The sequence below is a fragment of the Carettochelys insculpta genome, chromosome 2 (assembly GCF_033958435.1).
Source record: "Carettochelys insculpta isolate YL-2023 chromosome 2, ASM3395843v1, whole genome shotgun sequence".
Taxonomy (NCBI): Eukaryota; Metazoa; Chordata; order Testudines; family Carettochelyidae; genus Carettochelys; species Carettochelys insculpta.
This window is the reverse complement of record NC_134138.1, coordinates 269,483,297-269,510,860: the sequence shown is the minus strand read 5'-3', so window position 1 is coordinate 269,510,860 and position 27,564 is coordinate 269,483,297. Positions and strand designations below refer to the sequence as shown.

Here is a 27,564-nt window from a genome sequence, read left to right as displayed (position 1 = left end):
CCTTTTTTATATTGGGGGCAGGGGGCAAAACTGGACACAGTATTCTAGATGTGGCCTCACCAGTGCCAAATAGAGGGGAACAACCACTTCTCTAGATCTGCTTGCAATGCTCCTGCTAATGCACCCTAATATGCCGTTAGCCTTCTTGGCTACAAGGGCACAGTGTTTACTCATATCCAGCCTTTCATCTACCGTAACCCTTAGGTCCCTTTCCACTGTACTGCTGAGCCAGTCAGTCCCTAGCTTATAACAGTGCTTGGGATTCTTCTGCCCCAGGTGCAGGACTCTATGCTTCTCCTTGTTGAACTGCATCAGCTTTCTTTTGGCACAATTCTCCAATTTATCCAGGTCACTCTGGATCCTATCTCTACCCTCCAAGGTATCCACCTCTTCCCTTAAGGTTTGTGTTATCCGCAAACTTGCTGAGGGTGCAATCCAGTCCCTCATCCAGGTCATTAATAAAGTTGTTGAACAACACAGGCCCCAGAACCGAGCCTTGGGGCACTCTGCTTGAAACCGACCTCCATCCAGATATTGAGCCATTGACCACTACCTGTTGGGCCCAACCGTCAAGCCAGCTTTCTATCCATCTTATACTCCAAGGATCCAATCCATATTTTCCTAACTTATGGGCAAGAATGTTGTGGAAGACTGTATCAAAAGCTTTGCTGAAATCAAGGTGTATCACATGCGTTGACTTCCCCATGTCCCCTGAGCCTGTTACCTCATCATAGAAGCTAATCAGATTGGTCAGGCGGGACTTCCCCTTGGTGAATCCATGTTGGCTACTTTTGATCACTTCCCCTCTTCCAAGTTCTCCAAAATGGATTCCTTGAGGATTCCCTACATTATTTTCCCAAGGACTGCGGTAAGACTATCTGGTATATAGTTCCTTGGATTGTCCTTCTTGCCTTTTTTAAGGATGGCACTACATTTGCCTTTTTCCAGTCATCTGGGATCTCTCCCGATCTCCAAGAGCCTTCAAAGATATAGGCCAAAGACTCGCAAATGACGAAGTCTGCCAAATCCGTCAATACCCTTGGGTGCATGAAATCCAGATCCATGGATCTGTGTACATCTAGTTTTTCTAGACAGCTCATAACTCATTCCTTCCCTGCAGATGGCTGCCCTCCACCTTCTCATACGTCATCCCCTGCCCCAGGTAATTCTGGGCAGGCTGGCTGGGGAGGGAGCAAGGGCTCACAGTGGGGAATGGGCAGGGCCAGCAGCATGGGGCCTGGGGCACTGGGGGTGCTGCCCAGGTCTCTCCCCTGCCCCTCGGATGGCCACATCTGCTACTGTAGCAACTGATGGTGTGACAGTGTTTTGAAAATGGATTACATGAAAGGCAGGCTGTGAGAGACCCTTGATCTTGGAGGATCCTTTCAGGGGAGAAGTGGGTAAGCATGGCTAATGCTGTGACTTGGCTGGTACTTGACCTTAATACTTACGTCTCCAAGCCCATTTCAGCCACATGGATATCCTGCTGTAACCCTCACACCACCTCATGTGGTGTTTTGGAATCTGTTTGTAACGGTTGTGTTTATAATTAAAAGATGTGTTTCTAGAGGAAGGCAACATATTATATTTTCATACACTGTAGCTGTGTTAATTTTAGAAGACCAGCCATGTCACGCTACAGATTAGCATGGAAATATGCACCAAGTAACTCAAGGACACCTTAACTGTTTAGCAGAAAGAGTGATAACAGCCACAAAGAAAATATTTTGGGAGCTGAGCCACTCCTGGCAGTTTGGTGAAAGAACGGAATGAAACCAGAGTGCTTGGAGCCTGTTCTTCTGCTGTCCTGTGTGGGTGTGGAGATAACAGTGCCACCTCTGTGCCTCACTTTCACAGTGGGGTTGGGGGCTTTGCACTTGGAAAGCCTCTGGCAAGATATGCTCTACAAGTACTTTTCCTCAGTTTTTCAAATCCCTTTTTGCTGTAGTACTTGGGGAAGGAGTGTGTGTAAGGGAAAGATCAGGCAGCGTTTTCTCCACCATTGTGCTTAGAAGGAAAGATTGGGTACAGTTTTCAAAAACACCCAAGCCTGAGTGTCTCTTTCAAAAGTGACTTAGGAGCCTAGGTGTCACTGAAGGCAAATGGGACATAGGCTGCTAAGTGACTCAGTTGCTTTTGACAGCTTTATTCAAGGTTACTGTCTGGGCACTTTCACTCTGAATGTCTTTCCTCCACTACCTGTGCTGCACCTTGTCACCTCCATCTGCATTGTCAGTTTTGATTTTAGCACTCAGTATGGTGCTGAAGGAGTAACAGTAACATGGCCTTTGTTCTCCAGAAATGGGTGCAGTTTTGCTGTTTTGAAACAGAATAGGCATTTTTGACCATTGATGCAACCTGGTTTCTAAGCGCAGAGCTGAGTTGGCTGGCTCCTGGAACAAGCGACTCCTTGTCAACCACGTGGATGGTTATCCTGAGGGAATGGTCATGGATTCTAATTGTTTTTACCAGTGTCCACCATAATTAGACCTTGTGCAAACAGTGAAAAGGCACATTCTTGTTTGGAAGAGCTAACAATCTAGGTGGCCCTATTTATTCCCCCATACATACCAGCATCAGCTCCATCTTGATTGTTAAATGTAAGCCAGCTAACTTTCATCAATTGTTTGGTTTTCCCCTCACCTGGATGTGGGCATAGCTGAGTGACATGGATTGTTTGCTTAATGTCTCTGCATAGTTTAATGTTGACTAGCAGAGGAGAAAACTTTAAGGTGGTGGAGCTTCAGCTAGAGTTTCTACAAAGTGGAAGCAGCTGCCTGTCATGAGTTTAAAAGAGTAATTCCACAGATTGGTAGATTGCAGTTCACAGAACTGGAATAGGTTTAGAATCAGGTGAGAAAAGATCAGAGACCAAGGTGGTAGAGTAGGCTGGGCAGGATAGATTATATATAATAAAGAAAAATGTAAACTGGGTTGCCTGTTACTACTTTTTGTAATACTAAAGCTATGGGACAGTCAAGTGCATGTGGTTTAAATCTGATAAAAGAAAATGCCTTTCCACTGCAAAAAATTGAGCTGTGGCCTTTGTTGCTACAAAATACTGAGATTAAGAGCCATGAAAAATTAGTCACATGTATGTATGAGAGTATCCTGGGGTTGGGCATGAGAATTTATAATTCCCTAAAGTGAGGGATCAGTAACCTCTGGCACATGTGCCAATAGTGGTACATGGGATGATTTTTCATAGGCATGCGGAGTGGGAGCTCAGCCCTGCCCCTCCTCCCCTGTGCAGCTGTAAATTAAAAAAGAACCAGCTAATACTACCAACCACCATGCACATGGTAAAGCTCTGCATCTTAATTAAAGAAGCTGTTGTAAGTAGGTCTATTAGTGACTTTTGGAAGTGTCACTGGCACTTGGACTGTACATAGAGGTTAAAAGGTCAAATGTGGCACTCTGCCTCAGAAAGATTGCTGACCTCTTCCCTAAAGCATAGCCAGCTGCCTAACTGCCTGGGCTTAGCCAGAAAATTTCCCCTATGGGTCAGACTCTGGTATAATTACACGTTATTGAGACTCTTAGGCCAGCTTTTGAAGGATCTGGCATTGTCTACCGTTAAGCAGGGTGCAGACTAGATAAGCATCTGATCTGGTAGGCCAATTTTATATCCCACAAGTGGGTTAATAATTTCAAATGGTGGCTGGAATCAGCAGCAGACAGGTTCAGTGCAGGTGTCTCATCTCCATCCATTTCCTTACTGGGATTCTTGTTTTCTGCTGGGGAGATATCCTTTACATTGGTTCGGTGTGGGGGGAGGGGGATGCTAGCAGCATTCTAGATCCTACAGTGTAAGTGGTGTAACTTGACATATCAAAACCCAGTTATGTGATTTTTTTTTTAAATACCTAGTAAGATGGGATCTCCGCTAACTGAAAGTGGAAAGCTTAAGGCTACTGCAATTTTAACAGACATAGTGCTCTGTTATATCATTCCTCGGTACATGAATATCAGAGCTGAAGCTGAGCAGTCTTAATTATCTTACTGATGTCAGATTGTGTTATAATTCAATTGGGACGTCTTCTCCAGAGGAAATATAGACACTTGCCCCTGTAAAAGAAAACTGCAGCCCACTTGCTCTTGGTCTCTTGAGCCAGACAAAATGGCATATTAAGACAGAAAATGCCCATAATGAATTATTTACAAGGCAATAACTTGTCTAATTTAAGCTGATTCAGAGTGCAGATAAATCTGCTCAATTTCTGTCAGCCTGGTGAACAATACTGGGAGTCAAAAGGAAGGATGCAACAACCTGTTTGACATGGGTGGTAGGAGGTGCTGAGGTTGAGATTGGCCAGCTCGAAGGCCTCTTAGTATTCTTGCATTTATTGCGACAATTTATATCTTCAGTGGTCCTTAAGACACAGCAATCCTGACAACACAAGTGTAGTGCTTAGTTTACAGATGAAGGGGAATGGAAACAGGTGTTGAGTGATTCCCTCACCTGCTTCAGGAACCATGCAGTGAGCTAGAAGCAGCACAATTTACAGAACATCTGAGTTGCTACGCCAAATGAGCTTAGTGGGCCACCTAGTCTGTCAAATCTTTGAGTGGTCAGTATTAGCATCTTTAGATAGAGGAAGGGGCAAAACATGCTGAAGTGGGCATATGTGCAGTGATTTGCCCTTAGGAGCAGTTTTTTCACATCCTTTCAGATTGATATAAGCCCTGAAGCATGAAGGCTTATATCCTTTCTAAACTGTTTAACACTTACTGAGGTAGAGCTGAATGTTTCTTGTTTTCCAATAAATGACTATTCCTTTTTACATTTTTTTCCCAAGATCATTAAAGCAGAGAGAACTTTTGGCAGTGCTTCACAGGCCAATTTTGATTACTTTGATTTAAAATAATTCCTGCATTCTGTATTTGTCCTCCCTTTTTCATATCCTGCTTTCATAGAATCATAGAAAATACTAGACCTGGAAGGGAGCTTGAAAGGTCGTTGAGTCCAGTCCCCTGTGCTCATGGCAGGACCAAGCAACATCTAGATCATCCCTGACACATTTGGCTAACCTGCTCTTAAATACCTCCAGTGATGGAGATTCCACAGCCTCGTAAGGCAATTTATTCCAGCACTTATCTGTCCTGACAGGAAGTTTTTCATAACGTCCAACCTAAACCTCCCTTGCTTACAACTTAAGCCCATTGCTTCTTGTCCTATCAGAGGTTGAGAGGAAGAATTTTTCTCCCTCCTCTTTGTCATACCCTTTTAGGTACTTGAAATCTGTTATATCCCCTCTGTCTTCTCTTTTTCAAACTAAACAAATCCAGTTCTTTCAGTTGTCTCTCAAAGCTCATGTTTTTTTAAACTGTTAATCATTTTTATTGCTCTTCTCTGGATCTTCAGTGGTTCCACCTCTTTCCTGAAATGTGTTGTCCTGAACCGGACACTACTCCAGTGGAGAGCTTAATCAGTGCAGGGTAGAGTGTAAGAATTAGTTTGTCTCGCTTACAACATCCTTGTTAATACATCCCAGATGTATGTATGTTTTTTTGAAACAGCCTCATGTTGTTGACTTGTATTTCACTTGTTTACTACAACCCCTAGATCTCTTTCTGAGGTAATCCTTCGCAGACAGTCACTTCCCATTTTGTATGTGTGCAACTGATCCTTCCAAAGCAGAGTACTTTGCTTTTGTCCTTATTGAATTTCATCATACTTACCTCAGAGCATTTCTCCAGTGTGTCCAGATCATTTTGAATTCTCACATTGTCCTCCAAAGCACTTGCAACCCTTTTGTTATTTGAGTATCATCTTCAAACTTGGTAAATGTACTCTCTGTGCCATTATCTAAAGCACTGGTGAAGAAACTGAGCAGGACAGGTCCCACCCAGCTCTGATCCCTGCAGAACCCCACTTATGTCCTTCCAGCGTGACTGCAAACCATTGATTTCTTTGAGAATGGCTATCCACTCTCCTTACAGTAGCCACCTCTAGGTTGTATTTTCCTAGTCAGTTGATGATAAGGTCATGGAAGACTGTATCATATGCTTTACTAAAGTCTAGGAAACCCATCTCTACCATTTCTCTCTTTTCCACTAGACTTCTTGTTGTTCTATCAAAAAAAGCTGTTTGACTGGTTTGATGTGAATTTTTATTTATCTAGTTTGATAAGGAACAGGGGAAAATGGATTTAAGATTTTTCTTAAAATAAAACTACATTAATGTTATAAATTCATAGCCTCAACTGAAATGTTAAAATTCTGAGCGGTACTTGAAGGGCTATGGTTTCTTGTTACTTCTGAGGCTGTTATCATTCTGTTTAATACTTCATGGAGCAAAACCAAGGAGGTTTACTACGTGTTCACGCATACCCTCATTTCTCCTAAAAGAGAATCTCTCACTACTTAGCCTTGTAGGTCACATTGGATCTATTTTCACTTACCGCAGACTTTTCTAGTGGCTTGGGTGGGATTCCCAAATAAGCTTTGTGATACTGGGCTAGATTTCTTTTTGCATTGTTCCTGATCGTTCAGTAAGCAAGCAACATCCTGGTTTCCTCTGAAATCATAGATACCTGTGTGTAAACACAGTGCTTTCCCCCAGGATTGGGTCCATTGAGTTCATGTCTAGAAAGGAAAACTAAAGTTGTCAGGATCCTGTGCTTAGTGCTTTAAGGAATAAGATTTTTCCGCATAGCTGTCCTATGGAGCAGATTAGCTGCGCAAAACATTTAGCATTTGTACATATGCTCACAATGAAGTTCAGCTTGTAGATCAAATGTTTGGCCTGGTAGCATCATGTCTCTACTCCAGTTATCTCCAATCTGAATCAGACATCAGTAGGTGAATAGATCCATTTTTAAAATCAAACAAAATGCTGTTCCTAGTCTTCTATTGACATGTCTAACCTTATTTTATATAAGGTGTCCATTCAGTGTCTATTATGATTCTAAATTATAGTTTGTAGCTGTCAGGGCTGCCTCCCCACTCGGCTGCTCTGAGTGCAGAAAGTGGGGGCCCACAAAAAAACTTAAAAAAAAAAATACTGTGGTAATCGCCTCTGCCGCCACCACCACATGATGTAGCCCTTCTTAATTGCTGGGAAGACATGCGTGGATAGCTCCCTACGGGGTACCCCACCCCCAACCTTCACTCTTAGGGGATAGCTTGAAAACAAAGAGCTGTAATCTGATACCTGATCTTGCTTTTGGCAGGCATTCAGACACACACTTCTCTAGGACACAGAATCCAAATCATTGTATTAAAAAAATAATTTATTCACAAAACAAGAGATGGGGAAAATAACTAACAAAAAGCAACTAAACATACTTAGATGCTGCATATAATTAAAGCAACTAAAGATTATTAATATTAGAGCACAGAGAATTACTTCCCTGTGATTCATTTTCAAAGTTACATAGGACGGGGAAAAAATCAACGAGCTTAAGAATTTCACACCACTTCCAAAATAAACATATCCTGATCGCTTCTAACTAAACATTTCCTTTCTGCTTACATAGCTATTATACTGCTTATGAGACGACCACGATATTTACTGGATTCATTCAAGCTGCTTAGGATCAGTCATTTTTGTCTTCTCTGCATCAGACACACAGACTGCAATTGTTCTCAGTTCAAAAGAATTTATCTTCTTCCTTTTGGCTTACCTGGCTATTCCCCACAGAGGCACCTGTACGGGTGAATTCTTTACAGCCAGTCATTCATGACAGTAGCAGTTTTATTGATATTTCAAGTGCTTCAAAGTGCTCAATTTACTGTAGAGAGATGTGGTAAAGATAATTACTTAATGGGAAGACATCAGAACAATTAGGATGATCTCTGGATACAAATTTTTGGAATCTGATAATGTGGATATTTTAATACCCACTTCAGCGGAAATGTGGCACTATTGAAATCTACAAAAATACCAGTATTTCATCTTCCATAGCCAAAGATGCAGCGCATTAAATACTGTTTCCCAAGTTATCAATCACAAGCAACTCTTTGTTCAAGATAGCTTCAGCTGGTTCAGTGTGTTCAGGTAAAGATAGGACCAAGTGCATTTATTTGCAATTTGAGAAACACTTCGCAGGATGCAACTTCATGATCTGAAGTTAAAATAGCTACAAAGACTGAATACAGGGAGATGGGAGTCTGCTTCCAGGAGAAGGCCTGGGCAAATCTCATTTCTGCAGCTCTCCTGTGTTTGTCCCCTGATACTTGTTATGAAGTGGTTTAATAGAATTCCCCAAGGAGAAAGGAAGAATGAAAATGAACATGTAAAATGAATTGTGGGATGATAACTGCAACTGTAAAAAAATTGTGGCTAAGTCAAAGAAATTATGGAAAAGTCCAAATCAACCTTGTTTGCAGCAATAAATTCCATTCTTAATATTCCATGGTTTTCCACTGTTTGGGGCTGAGAGTGAGGGCTCCCACTGTCAGAACTGCAGTAGAAGCCTAGTGTTGCGGAATCTGCATTTTGTGCGGTATCACAAATTAAGTAGTTAAGTGACTGTTGTGTTCTGGGCCTGGGGACTCAGAATGGGATTGGTGGTAGCAGCGTTCGTTTGTGCTCTCCCTGTCTAACAAAGTCACTTTACTTAAAATTGCTCTTGAACCATTGTTTTCAGAATACTTTGGAAAATTCGTATCAACTGAGGATGCGAGAAATACACATGAAATTTGGTTACTTTCACATTTTCCTCCATTCCCCACCCAATATGCTTATAGAATAAGGTTCCTAGGAGTTAAATACAGCTCTTTAGCAATTGTGCTGTGTTTCTGTCGCTCTGACAAAGCTATTGTACATATGACAGTTTGTCTGATTTCAATTATGAGAGGAAGCATTTTTAACCACAATTCCCCTGTGATTTGCCGGGTGAGTTACTGAAATCTCTGTGAGCATGAGGAAAGCCCTCTTGTAGCCAGTGAAAGATTAGAATAGAAGATGAGTTGTTGAGTTGGGAGGAAGAAGGTTCTCTTTTTGTTAAGTGTTCACCTCTACTACTTCGTAGGTCAAGTAGGTTGAAAAGAATGGTCTGTGCAGCTATTAATTATTCACAGCTTCACCACCTCATTTGACGAATAGGACATTTGTAAGCCTCGCCATCTTACAAATCCAATAGCTGAGTGTTTTTGATTGCATATATTGTGCATTTGTCTTTGTTCTGCATTTACACAAGTATGTAACAAATTTGCTATTTTTTGCCTGCGCAGCGGATTCTGGAATGAATATCCTTTGAAGACTTCCTCATCGTACATTTTTAAGGGCTTTATCAAATTCTCTGCTGGTGATTCAAAGTGCCACAGTAGTCCCATTGAAAGCTACAATGCACAGTAAACTCTTTCATATTCATCAGCCCCAGGACTAGAAGGTTGCTGGACATTCCAATATTCTAGATAATAGAGAGGTATACCAAGCAATGAAGAAAAATAAGATTAGATATTAAGAAACAAGAGTATGCAGAGTACACTGTAAACTTATACTGTATCTGCTGTATTTATTTGTATTTACATTAACTATACAGGTAGATGCCCAGCTTATGTGGAGGTTGCATTCCTGCACAACCCCGTAAGTCAAACTTCGCATTACTCAGGGAGCCAGGAAACTGACCAGCTCCTTGCTGTTCACAGGAGATAAGAAGCTGACCAGCACTGCAGTGCTGGTCAGTTTTCCGGCTCCCCTGAGTGGCCGGCAGCCCAGAGCCAGGCACCAACTCCCACCACCCTAAGTCACATTAAACTGAGATATGCGCAACTTGAGTGCGTGTGTCTCGGGGTTCTATTGTACTGTACTTACAGAAAATGTAACTAAAGTTTACTTATGGTTAAAATGCCATTTATTTGAGAGTTTGTGATGATAGAATGCCAGATATGAAAGAGTTTCCTGTACATAGGAAGAAGCACTTCCTAACCATAGGTTGATAGAAAGATTGGCCCGCTATGCAAATTGGATTGGGAACAGACCTGGCAGAAGTCCCAGAAGCCACCTCCCCTTTCACTTCAATGTTGGTAGTAGGGGCTTGAATTCTTATGAGGATGTTGCCATTGACCCTGCTAATTGGAAGTCCCTTCCCTCATTCTTTACTAGCTAGGACTAGATTGCTTACTCCTGCATTGAGGGAAATGTCAGGCTTTAATGTGAACAGATCAAATGTGACTGTTAGGTTTCTGGATCTTTACGATGGGATTTCAAGATTTCTTTTTGCCTCATTAACACACCCTGTCTTGATGGAAATAGCAGTAGATGGTGATTTATTTGTTAGACATTTAAAGAATAACTATGTTTTCCCTTTACAGAAAGAAATTCAAGCCATGAGTCAGTGCCATCATCCTAACATTGTATCTTACTACACGTCATTTGTGGTGAAAGATGAGCTCTGGCTAGTGATGAAGTTACTTAGTGGAGGTGAGTGGAACTATATGCATATACACTGAGCCAAATGGAAAGAGTGTGAGAAGTGGTTGGCTTTAAATATTCCTTTTTCCCTGCTGTACCATCTCTTCCTCCCCCAGTCTGTAGCTAAAGATGTTGAGATAATCACAAATATTCCCTTTTTATTTTCTCAAAGTTAAAGGAATACAATCAAATTTAAAATAGTGCTTCTCTATGAACACTTATTCTCCTTCGAGTGGTCCCCGTGGGTGCTCCACAGTAGGTGTCGGGCTCGCCCCGGTGCTGCAGCTCGGAAAATCTACTCTACTAACATCATATATGCCATCATGTGCCAACAATGCCTGGATGCTTTGTATATTGAACAGACTTCTAACTCCCTTAGACAACGGGTCAACGGGCACAAAACAGACATCAAAACACTCCAGATCCACAAACCAGTTAGTCAACATTTTAATAGAATGGGGCATTCTGTCAATGACCTAAAGGGATGTGTGTTACTGAAGAGGAATTACCGCACCGTTTTGGAAAGAGAAGTGGACGAGCTGACTTTTATATTCAAATTTGGCACATTAACACATGGTTTAAATCGTGGTGGGAACTTTGAGTCACTATAGGGGCTTGTCTGCATACTTGGCTCAATCTAATTCTTGACCTTCCCCCGCACCCCTCCACTCTCTGATTTGCTTACCTTGATTATCTTTTTCTGATTTGTCCTCCTTGCTTACTGTTTTTGGTTCTCTGTGCCTTAAATATTGAGTCTGTTCTGGTCTGGCTGTGGTCTGAAGTGGGTCTGTCCCACGGAAGCTCACCTAATAAACTATTTTGCTAGTCTTTAAAGTGCTACTTGACTGCTTTTTGTTTTGATAGTGTATAGACTAGCACGGCTTACTCTCTGTTACTATTTATGGTCGCATTAATATCAGTGCCGTACAAAAGAGGAGGCCCCTGTCCTATTGACATTAGACTCTAAAAGGCAAAACCTCTGAATCCAGCTCTTCCTGGGTATAGTTAAAAGTAACATGCTCTGACTTCTGCTAAAGTCACAAAACATATACCAAGAAATCAGTCATTCACTTTCACACAGTAAATGTTGTTCTGCCTGTAGAAAACGCAGGCATCTGTTGCAATTAAAGATTGTTTTGAGTCTTCTATTCCTTTCAGAGTCAAAAGTTCCAAACACCTCAAGGGACCATTGTGGTCTTCTTGCCTGACCTCCTGTGTGACCACTGGAGAATTTCCCCAAAATAATTCTGTAAAACATATTTTATAATCCTTCAGTTATTCTTGTGACTCTTCTCTGAACCCTCTCCTGTTAATCAGCATGGGTCTTGAAGTGTGGGCACCTGCACTGGGCGCAGTACTCCAGTAATTGTCAAAAAGGCAAAAGAATCTCTCTGCTCAAGATTGTGCTGTTTGCGCTTCTAAGTACTGATTTCGTCCTTCGGCCACAGTGTCTCACTGGGAGCTCACACTCATCTGTTCATGCACTCAAAACATGGCTTGGATTCTCATCCATCATGATGATGGGGTGGCCGTGCCAAACCTGAACATGGTGACTCCGTATCAGGTTGCAATGTCTGTAGTGGAGAGCTGTGTCCAGCTCCTGGGGACTAAAGGCACCACTGCAGGATGGGCGCAGAGATTTAACACCGCCTCCCACCTCACCAAGGGCAGGACGCACCTCAACCTCCTGTCCTCTTCATGGGGATAAAATGGGTAAAACCAAATGCAAAATTGCAAGTGCCGCTCCCTGTTCCCTGCAATTGTATTTCAAAATCCCTAGAGTTTCACAAGGGTGTAAATGTTTTTTCGAAAATCCTTACCTGTGGCTTTCTCAGAATGTTCTGCTTTCTGTCTGCTTAGAAATGTTTAACTGGCTCATTTCTGAAATTCTTTAGTAATCAAAATTCATATGACTCAGTCTTAGTGTTTTTAATACATGCCAATATTAAACCCTTCTGGGCTTGTCACTGTTCTTTAACAAGTCAAAACATGTTCTGTTTTCTTTTATGATTCTAATCACAAGTTAGAGTGAACTCCTAACTCTAATAACTAGCTAGACTGGCACCAAAGTGTTCTTTGACTATTCTGCTCAAGGACTTAACTTAGGATCAGATTAATTCTTCCCAAAGCACATCACTATTGCCAACATTGTCTTGTTTTATACCTGTATCACTAAAGCTCCTTAAACTTGAATATACAAGGGTTAAACAATCCAACTGTAACTTTGCAGATACTCAGCTCCAAAACAGAGCTGCTAAACACAGTTTAGGCCATGAGAATAGAGGTTATACACCATGCCTTGAGGGTTAGGCTCTCTGACCAGTGGGAGCAGTAAGTACCAAATATATGGCATTCCAATTCCCGAATGAAAAAACAGAAGATGTTGACCCAAACATATCAGCTGGTCACGATGTTGTATGATAAGAGGCAGGCTCTGAAGTGATTCCTGATTTGTTCCCAGGAGCATTTCAAAGAGCTGATTTGGGCAATAAAAATGTGGTATGTCATCCAGGATGATGTAATTCACACCCTTTTAGGAAGAAGAGATGTACTGATGCCTTTCAGGAAGGATTTGAACTTTACTCCAATTCAATATAGAGTGAGGAAGTAATGTTACCAGAATTTTAAAGTCATGTGTTCTCTTCATCTGTCCCCACTCCCCCCAGAAGTGCCTTAATCACACGTTAGTCAAAATGAACTTGAATCCTCGCTGCTAGCTGACAGACTCTAGTGGCTGTCTAAATGTAAGGCTTTTATGTGGCATTGGACTTCTCAACAAACTTGTCAGGCATGCTAGATGCGTGTTTGTGGATGTGTGTAGTGAGATTTGTAAGGCTTTCCCCACCACTGATCAGATAAAGTTGGGGGCTTAAATACTTTGAGAAAACTGCTAAGAGAGTGCAAGTAAATCCTTTTCTGTACATCCACTTGGAAATGGCAAGAGTGTCCTTTTATCTGTGTGGTTTTTTTTTTGTTTTTTTTTTCAGGTTGGAAATTAAGTGGGTGCTATTGATGCTATCCCAGTGGTTCTCAGACTTTTGGGCCCGAGACCCATCCCGCTCAACACAAACTTTTCCATGGACCACCACCCAATCACCCATGATGACAAAATGCATTCGCTTATCTCTAAACACCTAGTATGCTAAATTCTTTATATTAGGCTCCTTCCTTCCTTAAGTGCCATGCTGACTGGCATAGGCGATCATGGCCGTCCACCCCTGTCTATTCTGAGTGCTTTCTAGCATTTCTGCTGTGCTTCCACACTGCAACCAGGAAGTAATACTATCCCATAATTTCTCTTGCCGCCTACCCAGTTTACCATCTAATTTCCCTGTCGTTACTAGGTGTTCAAGTCCTAATTTCTTCATAACATGTCCTATAAATTTTGTGTGTCTTGTCTTTGTTCTCAGTAGCAATGGTCTCCTGCACTGTGCTTCAATCAAAGCAGACTCATTCAGCCTCTTAGCTGTCCATGGAATACATAACATCCTCCTTAAAATCCACATTCCTGTGGCTTCAATGGACTTCTCAACTTGCTTGCTGATTGTCCATGCTTCAGACCCATATAATAATATTGGCTCAAAATAACATCGTAAAACTCTTTTTCCTAACTTCTAATGATAATGGCTTGTTAGTGAGGATACTCCTCATTCTCTGGAATGCAGACTTCGCTTGTTCAATCCTGTATTTAACTTCCGTTGTACACCTACCATCTGATGTGATATAATACCCCAAGTATTTAAATTTAGTCACCTGACATATAACTATCCTGTTCGCACTTACGTCGCACCTTGGCATAACTTTTCTTTTAGTTATTACCATTGATTCAGTTTTTGCAAGGTTTAACTTAAGTCCCTTCAGCTCACTTTCCCTATTAACAATGTTGACTGATTCTTGAAGATCCCTTTCATTTTCTGCAATTAAAACTGTATCGTCAGCATATCGAAGATTATTTAAGTTGTATCCACCAATATTTAACCCAGGAAGACCCTCTATTTTTCTCACAGTCCTTTTGCTATACAAATTAAAAAGATCTGGTGAAAGAACACAACCCTGTCTAACCACCCTTTTTATTTTCCTATAGTCACTTAGTTTACCCCCCATTCTTACAGCTGCTGTTTGATCCCAGTATATATTCCCAATTATTCTTAAATCCCTTCCGTCTATGTCCAGTTCCTCTAAGATTTTTATCACTTCATCATGCTTTACACTATCGAATGCTTTCTCAAAGTCTATAAAGCACAAATATATGTCCTTTTGTACTTCACATGCTCTTTCTATTGATGACCATAAGATGTAAACAGCATTGGTAGTACCTTTATCATCTTGTAGACGTTATCAGGCTGCTAGGTCCTAAAAACATAACTACACAGCTAAAGCATAAAGGGATGTATATTTAGATCTTATTTTTATAACGTAAGGGAGTGTATATTTTAACTATTTTATTTAAAATAATTTATGTCCAAAACAAAAGGTTTCGATGCTCTCTGTATTTATGGCAGGGGTAGGGAACCTTTTCTGGGGTTGGGGGCCACTGACCAACAGAAAAATCGGTTGGGGGCCGGGGTGGGCATGGAGAGTCTAGATGGGAGAGAGGGTTCAGGAGGTGAGTGGGGGGTGGGGAGATCTGAGCGGAGCTGCAGGAGTGTGATGGAAAGGTTGGGGTGCAGGAGCAGGGTGGGCTGGGGAGGTCTGGGAGGGGTGATGCAGGAGTAGGGTGGGGTCTCAGTGGGAGGAGTGTGTGTGAGGGCAACAGGGATCTGGGCATGAGACAGATGGGAACCACTTACCTGGGTTTGCGCTGTATGCTCCTCCCAGGCACTGCCTTACACTGCTCCTATGGACTGGAATCCAGCTGATGGGAGCAGTAGGGGAAAGCTCTTAGGAAGTTTCCTGCCCTGCTGTTCTTCCAGCCACAGGGGGGGATTAGCAGCAACACACAGAGCCGTTTTGTTTGCCTGCAAGTCAATTCAGCCCCGTCCCACCCCCAGCTGTAGTGAGAAGCTACTGTTGGTGCTTCTGCCTCGCAGGGATGGGGATGGGTCTGGAGCACCAGTGTGGGCTCTCTGCTTCAGTGAGGGGGCAGGTGGGCCACAGATCATGCTTTGAGAACCATTACATTGTCCCTGCCTAACCCCTCCACTTCTTCTTTTCCAGGCTTCCTTGATTTAGGCACAAGATGTCTATGTAGGTGGTGGTTAATCCATGGAATAATTCCTTCCTTTTTAAGCTAAAGAACAGATTTAACTTTTCTCTTCTCTCTAGGGTCTGTTCTGGATGTTATAAAACACATTGTGGCAAAAGGAGAACACAAGAATGGAGTCCTGGATGAACCAACTATAGCCACAATCCTAAAGGAGGTGTTGGAGGGGCTAGAATACCTGCATAAAAATGGACAAATCCACAGGTACTGTTTTTGCTTTCCTGTAGTTCAGAGCTTTCTCAATACTGGAGAAGTGCTGGTTGGCTTGCTCACACACTCCCTATGTGGAAAATGTTTCTTCTGAGCTATCCGAACTTAGTTGTAACACTGTATATAGGGTCTCACTGAAACAAGGGCACTGAATCAGTACAGTATGCCAGGGAAGAAATAATATTATTGGGGGGGGTTGCCATATACTTCGGGCTCGGGGCAAAGCAAAAGTGCGGTATATTTGAAGTACATGCAGAAAACCATGTTAAAAGAGCATTATTAAAGTTGCAAAGACAAGCAGTCAGGAAATCCCCTTGAAAATATGCATTATGATGTATTTTAATTACAGGATTACATGTTTCTTTTCCACAGGGCTCTGCCTTGTTCACTGCACGGGATGGTCCTGTGGTGGGAATGAATGGGGTCGTATAACGAAGGAGAGTGTAGTCTGTTGGACCCGCTTCTCACTTGTTGCAGAAGTTCAAAGGTGTATAGTGAACAAGCCAGGGGACTGTAGAAAGGAGCATGGTTAATTCAAACAAATGTTGCCCTGGGGAGTTGGATTCTCTCCTTGTCTCTACCGCTGAGTTTCTGTTTGATGCTGGGCAAATCCAATTGAATTGGACTTTTTGCAGGTGGTCACAAATTGTATCTTCCTCACTTATTGGTAGGGTGACCATCCATCCAGTTTTGGGCTGGACAGCCCCATATTTTGGGCGCCATCCCAGCGTCCCAATTTATTTTGCAAAAGGGGCTAATTGTCCCATATTCCACTTTTTTTTTTTTTTTTTTTTTTTTTAAGCAGGTGGCTGCCCCTCAGTTCTGGCTCCCTGCAGCTGCGGGAGCCAGACCCACATGGCAGCGCAGCTGCCGCCCGACTTCGCCTGGCTGGGGGGGCTGGGAGCTTGACCCACATGGCAGTGTGGCTGCAACCTGGCTTCCCCCAGGTGGAAGAATCGGACTGTTGTGTCTGCCACAGCCAGGGAAAGCCAGGAGCTGGACTCGTGCAGCTGCCACCCAGCTTTATCCAGCTGGGAGCTGGACCCTTATGGTGATATGGCTGCCGCCTGACTTCCCCCAGCTGGGGAAACCACACCGGTGTGGCTGCTGCCCAGCTTCCCCCAGCTGGCAGGAGGCAGATTGGCGTGGCTTCCGCCCAGCTTCCTGCAGCTGGTTGAAGCTGGGAGCTTTGCTGGCGGGGCAGTAGCTCTGTTCTCGGTGCCCCAAGTCATGGGGCAACTGAGAACTGCAGCTTCCCCCCTGCGGCCCTCCCAGTAGTGTGGCAGCCCCCTCAAGGCAGCCACCACCTGACTCCCAGGTAGGGTAACCATCCATCTCGTTTTGGCCATGACAGCTCCCATGTCCCATACTTGTCCAGGGGAGAGATGATCACTCTAGTTATTGACTATCCAACTTGAGATAATGGGCTCTGGTTTGCCAAAGTGCTGAGCAGCTCAAGTCAGTGGGAGTTGTGCTCAAATATATAAAGTACTATACAAATGCTAAGTACGCTGAAAAATCCTGTGGTAGTCAGCTCAGATAGGGTACTTAAAATTAGTGGGTACCTTTTGACTTCAATCCGTCTGTGCCTGAGGTCCCCATCAGTGGAATGAGACTAGTAATACCCAACTATCTCACATTGGTTTTGTGGATCTACTAAATGACTATTTGTGAATCACTTGGGCATTGAAGTGAAGAGCAGTATGAAAAAGACCATGAGGAAATTTATTCTCTTCCAAGCAAGCTTTGAACAGTGAGCCATGAACAGGACATGGGGCCATACATTAAACAATGAGATTGAAGTAAAACGTAGAGTAGCTGTTCAGTAAATGAGCACTGCCCATCCTCAGCAGTGACTTAGCCTGGGACTTTTTATGTGATTGTAAAAAGACATCATGGTAACCATAGTTTTGCATTTTCTATTTGAGTGCTTAATTTTGCTATCTTCAGGTAGCTTCTAGGTCTTAAGTTATTAAAGCAAACTGAGAAAACAAATTGTCATATCGCATTGACACCCACATAGGTTATCAAATGCATGTGAACTTCCACATCCATTTCCTGGACCTTTGCCATGTACACGTCCTGAATTGGTCACAGCAATAATAGGATGTTTTCTCTGGGTCAGCGCAAGAGGTGAAGACCACCTCTTTTATTGGTTGTCAGCAAATATCTGAGAGATTCAGGAACCCTGGGTTTCATTTTAAGATTTTGGGGAGGGGAGTGTTCTCTAGTTGTCACTCTTGTCAATTTCCTTCATACTTTATGCCTCTGCTCTGTTCTCTGTGGTCTGTCCCTGTCTTGTCACTTGCGTGCTAAAGCTAGCCAGAAGTTCAGTACAGTTTCAGTCTCCTTGCCCTCCAGTTCTAGTTCCTCCTTCAGGCTGGCTGTCTGATTTCCAGTCTCCTCCCCATCATCCCTTAAATCCAGTTCTGGTCTCTTTGTCCAGACCATCCCAGTTCTCTCCTCCTGGCTGGTTATCCAGTGTCTTTCCACTTCCCTGAAGCTGGTCGTCCTACGCTGTGTCCTTCCTGGACTCCTTGTCCCAGTCTCTTTGCGCAGGCAGTCCCAGTTCTACCCCCTACACTTGTCATATGTCATCTTTTTCCACCGTTTCCCACATTACCTCGTAGTCATAATACATACCTTCCTGCTATTTCCCCTCTGCTTCCAGTCCCAACCTTCCTCTCCTGTCTTCTGCTCTCCAGTCCATCTCACTAGACTCCTTATCCCTGTATACGGTAGGGTCGCAACATTCGTGAGGGTTCTGTGTTGAGAGTCCTCGCGAATATTCAGTTTCGCAAATATGGCAGCTGTAGGTGTTCCCCGCCTCGAGCCTGGCTGATGGCGCTCCCTGCCCCTGGGCCTTGGGGAAGCAGCCGCTTGCAAATAATCGAATTCATGAACCTTAAGTTTGCAAATGTGGGGACCTTGCTGTATTCATATCTCACTCTTCTGTCCTGGCCTTTATTTCCTCTGCATTCAAGTCACACTGATTCCTCCTTCAAGCCAGAATAGTGTCATTGAACCAACAAAGAGAAGCTCACTGCTCTCATTTGTGGTGCCTGGCTCTCCTTTGACCTGCAGCAGCAATTACTGGGAAAATCGTCTGGTCCGGGGCTTCAGCACACTCAGTCATGTTGTGAGGGTGGCAGATATACAGTTGGTAACATGCAGGAGCTGCAGGAAGATGGAGCATGTTCAGTGCAGGTGGAATCTTTGTAGTCTTTTGCTGGTAGCAAGTGCTACCACAGTGCTTTTCCAGTTGTGGTCTTGGGGGCTCACAGACTAAGATTTCCATATGGGTCCAAAGCTCCATCTGAAGGGTGCTTGTAATATGGGGCATCTGAGTGTAGGTGAAAAGGTGTCAGCTGTGGTGTACAATGTTGGGGGCTTTCTGTAGGATATTTAACAAATAAAAGTACACCTCACTAGCCCAATGAAGTGTATATTCAGTCAGTTACACAGATGCAGCTGGAACACTTAAGTCATGCATCACGCCTAGCTGAAAATTGGCTGAACCCAATTAGTCACAGTATGGTAGAATAAAATTAATTAGCAGGAACTCCTGACCTGAAAAGAGGAGAAACTAGTGTTGCAAATCAGCAGTGAGACAGAATATAGAGTAGATATTCAGTTACAGAACCTGTTGCTGCAGTTGATGATGATGTATTTTGAAATAATGGATCTTTTTAAATGAGAGTGTTAAGCAAACTGGCTTAATGAAATCCTGCTGCTGGGTCTCATGCCATATAAGCTTGTCGTGGGCTTGGTGTCACTCCTGGTTAATGCTTGAGGAGCCTGCTTTTCAGTCTGCTGCTTTGTGCCGGTAGATAGAGTTGGATAGTGCTTTGGGAGAAGTTGGAAAGCCAAACATCTGGAGAGGCCTCAAGGTTTCTTGAAAGTCTTTTTTTATCCTCCTTGGCAGCCCAACCAGCTGTTGAAAAGATTCATACTTATCTCAGATTCATGATTGTGAGAATTCCCCAGGGGTAGGGTGCGAGCATGGAGGTTGGGAGACTCAGCTTTAGTTCCCTCCTGTGCCACAGGCTCCATGTTGCTTTTGTCTCTTAGTGTCTTAGTTGCTCATCTGTAGGATGAGGGTAGGAGCACTGATTCTACCTCATGAGGCTGCAGAGAGGGCAAAAACATTAACAGCTCAGAAGTTTTAATCAGTAAAGAGGGTCATACAAGTAGTATACACAGATTCAGGCCATCATCAGCATTCATTTGACACCCTCACATAGCACCCTTAGCACAATATTTGGGGCCAATAGCCACACTGGGCATGTAAAATGGTTTCCAGACCCAATATAAAAGTCCAGTCATGTGACAAGCACTTCTTAGGAATGTGTATTTTTGCAGTAACAGCCCTGTTCTTGCCACAATGGATGAGCAGATCTCTGAAATAAGGGCTTTGTCTTAGGCTTTAATACCGCAGACACTGGCTGTAATAGGAAGAAACACCTGAAAACTAGCCAACATGCTTAAGATTCAGGGCCGGATCTTGTACCCATTTTGAGATGGCTTTATTGAGTTGGGCTTCAGGATTGTATCCTATGAAGTTTCCACAGAAATCAAACCAGTGAGCCAAGCCCACTTTAGTGTCCTGCTAAAGCTGTCATGATTGACTATAGCAGAATGGCAAGTAGATACTTTGCACATCTCTGGATTTGGACTCTGATTCTTAGGCATATATGATTAGGGATTGTCAGATACCTGGGAGTTTGACGGATGACTGTGTAATATGTAACCACAGCAAAAGTAACCAAAGAGCTATTGCAGTTCGTGAACTTATAATGAGTTAATCTACATTAAGTTTGAGATTTTTTAGGTGATACTTTTTATGGCAACCTAACAAATGAATCATGCTGGTTAACTGCTGCAAGGTCTCTGTCTCTATTTGAATGGAGCTTATTTTTCTGTTCCTGATTACCTGATGTGTAACTGAAATTTCAACCCCAGTGAAATGGTAAATCAGATGCTGCTATGTAAAATAAGACGTTTCAGGATCCTGGAATCACAGAATTCTTAAGTGAAATAGTGTATTCCAAAAATAAAAGGGTTCAAGTAAGTGACTAAAAATTATATGTATTGAAAATATTGGCCTTGCATTGAAAACGGGCCATGGGACATATAATAGTCACTTGCTGACTCATCTTTAGGTGCAGAGCCAGCACTTACAGTGTTCTTAGTTAAAGCTGCTTGCACAGCTAATGTAGGGCATCCTTTATCTTGAAAATGTTTTACCTCTTCAAAATGGTCAGCCTTGTAAAGGAGAGTGCCATGGTGCCCAGCTGTATATTTTGAAGAAGAAACACAATTCCTGATGTTCATACTAGCTAAGATGGTTTGATTTCCTGACTTGGGGAGGGAAGAGGAAAAATGCAGTGAAAGAAATCAGAGGGAATTTTCTTAACAAATGAATGGGAGAACATAGAGGTGCTTGTGGTGGACTGTACATACCTGACGGTGCTGAAAGAGAGACTGCCAGGTTAACAATATTTTTAACTTCCCTGCCTCCATTACAACCAACTTCAAACTAAGTCCCAGCTGAAAAATTTGGTCTGTGGCTGAGAATCGCAGCCAAAGATTGCACCTTTCTGTGGAAATACAGTTGTAATGAACTGGACAGATAGGTGATTGTCATAATCTGCTATAGGTTAATTTGAGGGTTTGTATTGTGGAAGTGTATTGGTAGAACTCCGTTCCATAGGCTACCAACTTTATTTCCATATAGACGAATAATGGGTTGACAGAGCTACTGGCAAGTGATGCAGTAAAACTGGACTCCAGTATTTTTATTACTGCCATGAAGACTGGAAGAGCTGTAGTTCATAATTTTATTAACAATAATGTAATATTTTTCCAGTGCTGCAAATTTGTTTTAGCGAGTGCATTTGTGAAAAAAGACAAAGCCAATGGGAACTGAATAGCTCAAGGGGTGGGTAATATGATGTGGAGCCTTTCACCTCTAATTGCCAGCTTGAAAGAAGGCCAAGTTGAAAGCTGTTACTATTGGATGGCGGTTGTGTAGCCTATGGGAATTGAGCTGGTGGTATGCCAAAATCCAGTAGGAAGATGTTCCTGTGTAGAAATCTATTGCCAACCGTGCACAGTCAAGTGCGGGGATGGGCAATAATTTTTTATGGAGGCCACTCCAAGAGTTTGATTAAGCCTGTGCTTTCCTATGGAGGGGACATGGGGTCTGGGATGGAGGGATGGGTGCAAAAGGGAGCTTGAGGTAGGGGACAGGAGTGCAGGAGAGTGGGGTCTGAGGGGCAGTTGGGATGGGGGTGTGTTGTGACTTGGGGCGCGGTATTGCAGTGCAGTGTCTGATGGGGTATGGGGGCAGAAGGGGATTCTGGCTGGTGGGAAGGATGTAGGAGTGGGTGTAGCATGTGAGGGGGAGTTGTGACCTGGGGTAGGGGGAGAGGAGGGTCATGGATGGGGTATAGGTACAGGAGAGGATTCTGGCTAGGGTAGGAGTAAAGAAGGGGGTGCTGCGTCTGGGAGGAAGTTGGGGTGTGGTGCCAGAACCAGGCTCTAGCTTGGAGGCATTTACCTAAGCAAGTCCTGACCAGCAAAACTTTCAGGAAGGCTTCCTTGCCTGCCAGCAGCCCCAGCCCACTGGCTATTCCATCTGACTCTTTGCATGGGGAGCAGAGGGAGAGAGCTTTGAGTACTGCCCCCATCCTCTGCAAAATATCTGAGCTCCTATTGGTCAGTTTCTGGTCAACGGGAGCTGAGAGATTGTGCTTTACTGTCCCCTGCCCCATGCCCTCCTCAACAAAATCTCTCAGCTCCCCTGGGCCAGTTTCCAGCCAGTAGGAGCTGAGAGATTTTGCTGGGGCTGTGGGCAGCATGTAGTTCTCCCCTCTTTGCAGCTGCAGGGGTGGGCCTCAGGGCAAATGAAAACGTTTGTCAGGCCTAAACTTGTGCAACACTGGTCTAAGCTCAGGAATCGTATTGGATCATAGTTTAGTGACTTAGCAAGTTAGTGGTCTGTCCTGATGGGGGCTACTTATACTATATAACCTTAGAATTCATTTTTAAAAAGTGCCAAACCTGCTTGATTATAAAAGACAACGTTCAAAATAGGAACTACAGGTAAATACATATAATATGAGTTTATCTGATACATGCTTAAATACATAATGTGTTACACATTCACCAAGCCTCTTATTCTTGTGAGAGAGGGAGAAGTGTAATGTGCATTCGAAAGCTGGAAAAGCCATACTGACTTACATTGGGCAGCTCAGAGGATGATTTTCCATTTTAAAGGTTCTTTTATATGTGTAAATACCCAATTTAATTATAAATCCAGGGAATTTCCTCCCCCCTCACTAGTTTGGCTGGCCTGAAAACTATCAATTTCCAGGTTCAGGGAAGGAAGTTGAGACCTAGGAAGTCCTCCTTCCTGTCCTTCAGTTTTCACAGTTAGAAACATATGCATTTTAAATGAGCAGATGTGAGAATTGGAGCCCTGTCAAATAAATATATAAATAGTATTGCCATGTCAGCAAGTATACCCAGGTATTTACACAATGTAAATCTGACAGTTTTGAAATGGAAACTGAGCTCAAACCTGGGATCTTTCATTCATTGATTTGTGCATCTAACTGGGCTGCAGCCCATGAAAGCTTGTCCTTTTAAATTTGTTCATCTCTAAGGTACCACAGGATTCCTCGTCATTTTTGCTGAAACAGACGAATATGGCTACCCCTTTACTAGTGGCTGAAAGTGGGCATTGCAAAATTATCTGGGTCTCTAGGGGTAAAAAGCAGACGTTGTGACTCCACAGTATGCCTTCTCATTGATTTATATAACAGCTTGCGGCAGCTGTTAAAGCAGCTTTGTGCTCACCCTCTGTCACAATTGCTATAGAGGAAATGAGATCAGGAAATCCAAGGACTCAGTGGAGGAAGACACAGAAGAATTTCCCAGTCTATTTTTAGCCTCTGGACTCTGACACAGGAACTCAGATTTCAAGAACACCTGGACAAAAGCCCCCTTTTCGGTAGCAGGGAGTGTCCAGCAAACTTGAATTGAAAATAGCCTGATTAGTCCACTAAGGTGTGATGGTGGAAACATGTCGCCCTCTCCCCTTCCCTTGTGCTCGTCACCAAATGCCCCTTGCAGTTATTCTGTTTCCACCACTTTTCAGTCATCTGTTATGCTAACTTAACCTGTTCTGTAGCTGGAGCACCAATGGTTTGCTACTTGGCCAAGGTCATACAGCTACTTGGAATAGGGAATAAAACCACATGTCTGTGTTTCCCACCCTCTTGCATTAACTATTAGCTAATGTCATGGAAGAGAAACTTCAAAAAGTGAATAAGCAGCATTTGTAACAAGGCCCTGAGCAGTCGAATTGCAATCTGCTTGCCTTCTTCCCGTTGCCCTGTCTTATTTATTTACATACGTTTTGAAACCAGGCAGTCATTCTATTCTAGAATTTCTGTTGCCTGTGCCACTAGATCATTTGGTGCATCACCTTCTATGTCCTACAGACAGCAGCATTCAGAGTGTGAATGATCAAATTTCTGTAATTTTGTGTTCACTCCATGAGCCGTTTTATATCATTTAAAGCTGTTCACATAATTCTGAGATGATGTAGTTCGGCATTTGAGGCATATTTTAGTCAAACTAGAACTGATTTGTTTGGTATTCTTTCCATTTTATAGGTGCAAGTTTGTTATTAGAGATGCTTGTTGGGGCAGCTGTTGGTATTTCTTTTTGTACAAAATACTAACTGCTTTCCATTTTATTTTTTCAAATTTCCTTAACCTCTGTTAATTCTGTATACTAAGGATCGATGAAATGCTATCCTTAAAACATTTAGTAAGTCATCTAAGGCATTAATCTCATTCTTAGGGTATGAGAGAAGGCACTTGTAAAGCATAGAATGGATCCACTGAAAGAAATTATCTAAATTCTTTCATCTTAAGTAAGTCATGATATCTTGAGTGTCCTCTAATGGAATAATAACCCATCTTTGTAGGGAGGAGGGGCCTGATTATTACTTGTGATGGGCCTCCTCCATGTCTGCCTATTGTGGTCGTGGAGGTAGGGAAGAGGCCAAGATGACACATTTGACAAGCTTCTGTAACTGGTTGTGCTCCAAAGAAACACGCCTTTCCTCTAACTTGATAACATACATAAGCTGCTGAAAGGGGCAGCCTCCAGCTTTGGCTTACAGCTGGAAGTAGTAGAAGAATCCTCTGCAGCTTGGCTGATGCTCTGACTGCTGCAGGCTTTTCGAATTCTTTACTTCTCAATGAGGCCAGTGAAAATCCTTTTGGCAACCCCTCTGAATCTTTCCCACATCAAAGAGCCCTGGGAAGTATTTTGTACATGCCATGGGTTAAGAATTCCAATATTTTCATCTCACACTTGCACCCCCCGACCCCTTGGCTACCTGGTCGTCTCTGCGACCAATTGTGGGAAGAGGCAAGGCTTATGAGGGGCAATACCTAAAGCGCAAAACTCCCCAACAGACCCCACCTTTTGGTGAGAAAGGCTTATGCTGGGGGGGCTACACCTCAGTATTGTTCGCCAGTACACATTGCTGGGCAGATGGATTTCAGAATCTTGGGCTCCACGTTGGAGGAGCTTGCTGGTGGAGGAGAGGAGGGTGATAGCCAGGGCCTTTTTGCAGGCAACCCGGGATGCAGCAGACTCGGTGGCCAGGTCCATTGCCTCTTCAGTGTCTCACGGTTGCAGTGCTTCTGTTTCCCCTTGGAGATCCAGCAGTCTTGTAAGGATCTCCCTATCAAAGGGGCTTTGATCTTTTCAGAGAAGATGAACTCCAGGACTACTCTTACGTCTCTTAGCCTAACTACTCCAGTGATTTGGAAGGTGGGAAAGATTCCAAAATACTGGAAGTGGGCAAATACAGTGCCCATCTGTAAAAAGGGAAGTAAGGAAAACCCAGGAAACTACAGACTAGTCAGCTTAACTTCTGTGCCAGGAAAGATAGTGGAGGAAATAATTAAGGAATCCATCTTCCAAAAATCTGGAAGAAAATGAAGTGATGAGAGAGGACCGATTTGTCTTAAATAGGATAACAAGCCTTATGGATAAGGAAGAAGCAATAAGTGTAGACTTTAGTCAAAGCATTTGATACAATCTCACATGAGCTTCTTATTTATAAACTAGGCAAACAATAGATAAGGTTACTATAAAGTGGTTGCCTAACTGATTGATATCTGTTCTGAGAACCGTTATCCAGTGGTTCACAGTCACACTGGAAGGGTGTAACAAGTAGAGTTCTGCATGGATCAATCTTGGGACTGGTTCTGTTCTAAATTTTCATCAGCAACTTAGATAATGGCATCGAGAATACACTTATAAAGTTTGTGGATGGTACCAAGCTGGGAAGGATTGCACGAGCTTTGTAGGACAGTTATAAATCAAAATGATCTGACCAAGCTGGAGAAATGGTCTGAGATAAATACGATAACGTTCAGTAAGGACAAATGTAATATGTGGCACTTAGGGAGGAACCATCAGTTTCACACATACAGAATGGGAAGTGCCTAGGAAGGAGTACTGCAGAAAGGGATCTAGGGGTCATAGTGGACCACAAGCTAAATATGAGTAAACAGTATGGCTGCAACTACACTAGCAAGTTGTTTTGGGAAATCAGGCCCCTTTTAAAAAAAAAACACATAGTGTCCACAGAAATGTGCTCTTTCAATCTGAAATCAAAAGAATGTAGCCCTTCTTCTGGAAGCCCTCTTCTGCTCCCAGATCAGGAAAAGCGCCTCCTTTTGAACACTTCTTGAGTGGGGGGGAAAGCCATGTGTAGATGCTCCATAGGCCCTTTTTTCCAAAAAGGAGTCCTTATGGCAATGTATTTTTTTGATCCCTGGCCTGCTCTTTGGAATGAGCGGAGGGTTGTGCTGATGCGCTCTGTCAAAAGATCTTCCAGAAGAGCCTCTTTTAAAGCATTGCTGTAGTGTAGACATGGCCTGTGAGACTGTTCCCACCCACCCCCACCCCACCCCTGCATAAAAGAGCAAACCTCGTTCTGGAATATGTTAACAGGAGTGTCATAAGCAAGTAATATTTCTGCTTTACCTTGTGCTGACTGGCTCTCAGTTGGAATATTGTGTCCAGTTCTGAGCACCACATTTCAGGAAGGATGTGGAAAAATTGGAGAAGGTTCAGAGAAGAGCAATAAAATGATTGAAGGTCTAAAAAATATGACCTATGAGGTAGGATTGAAAGACCTGGGTTTATTTAGTTTGGAACCTGAGGGAACATAGAGGGGACGTAACAGCTTTCAGATATCTAAAAGGTAGTTACAAGGAGGAGAGAAACATTTTTCTTAGCCTTGATGATAGGAAAAGAAACAATGTTTTTAAATTGCAGCAAGGGAGGTTTCGGTTGGGTATGTGAAAAAAACTTTGTCAGGGTGGTTAAGCGTTGGAATAAATTGTCTATGGCAGTTATGGAATTTCCATGGTTGGAGATATTTAAGAGCAGGTCAGATAAGCATCTGTGAGGGATGATGTAGCTAGTGCTTGGTCATGCCATGACTACAGAGGATTGGACTGGATGACCTTTCGAGGTCCCTTCAAGTTCTAGTATTCTATGATTCTGTTATTCGACAACTTTGAGGAAGTATTAAAGGCTTCAGCAGCTTTCCTCGTTCTCTGTCCTGCTCCATTGGCAGGACCTACAGAGGAGAATGGAGCAAAGGTTTTTAATACCTTCCAGCATCTGTCCTATCCAGACACCTGAAGGAACTTGAAAGATGCCTTTTCATGGGACAGCTGACTGT

At 43.1% G+C, this 27,564-nt stretch overlaps 1 protein-coding gene across 3 annotated transcripts in view; it reads left to right on the top strand.

Annotated features, from left to right (window-relative positions):
- The window catches only part of OXSR1 (oxidative stress responsive kinase 1), a 107,006-nt gene that overhangs the window by 30,310 nt on the left and 49,132 nt on the right, over nucleotides 1-27,564 (top strand). For all 3 annotated transcript variants that reach the window (XM_074985148.1, XM_074985147.1, XM_074985149.1), the window contains exons 3-4: nucleotides 10,264-10,372; nucleotides 15,629-15,770. In XM_074985148.1, coding sequence (XP_074841249.1) covers nucleotides 10,264-10,372; nucleotides 15,629-15,770 — 251 coding nt within the window. The remainder of the gene's footprint in view (nucleotides 1-10,263; nucleotides 10,373-15,628; nucleotides 15,771-27,564) is intronic.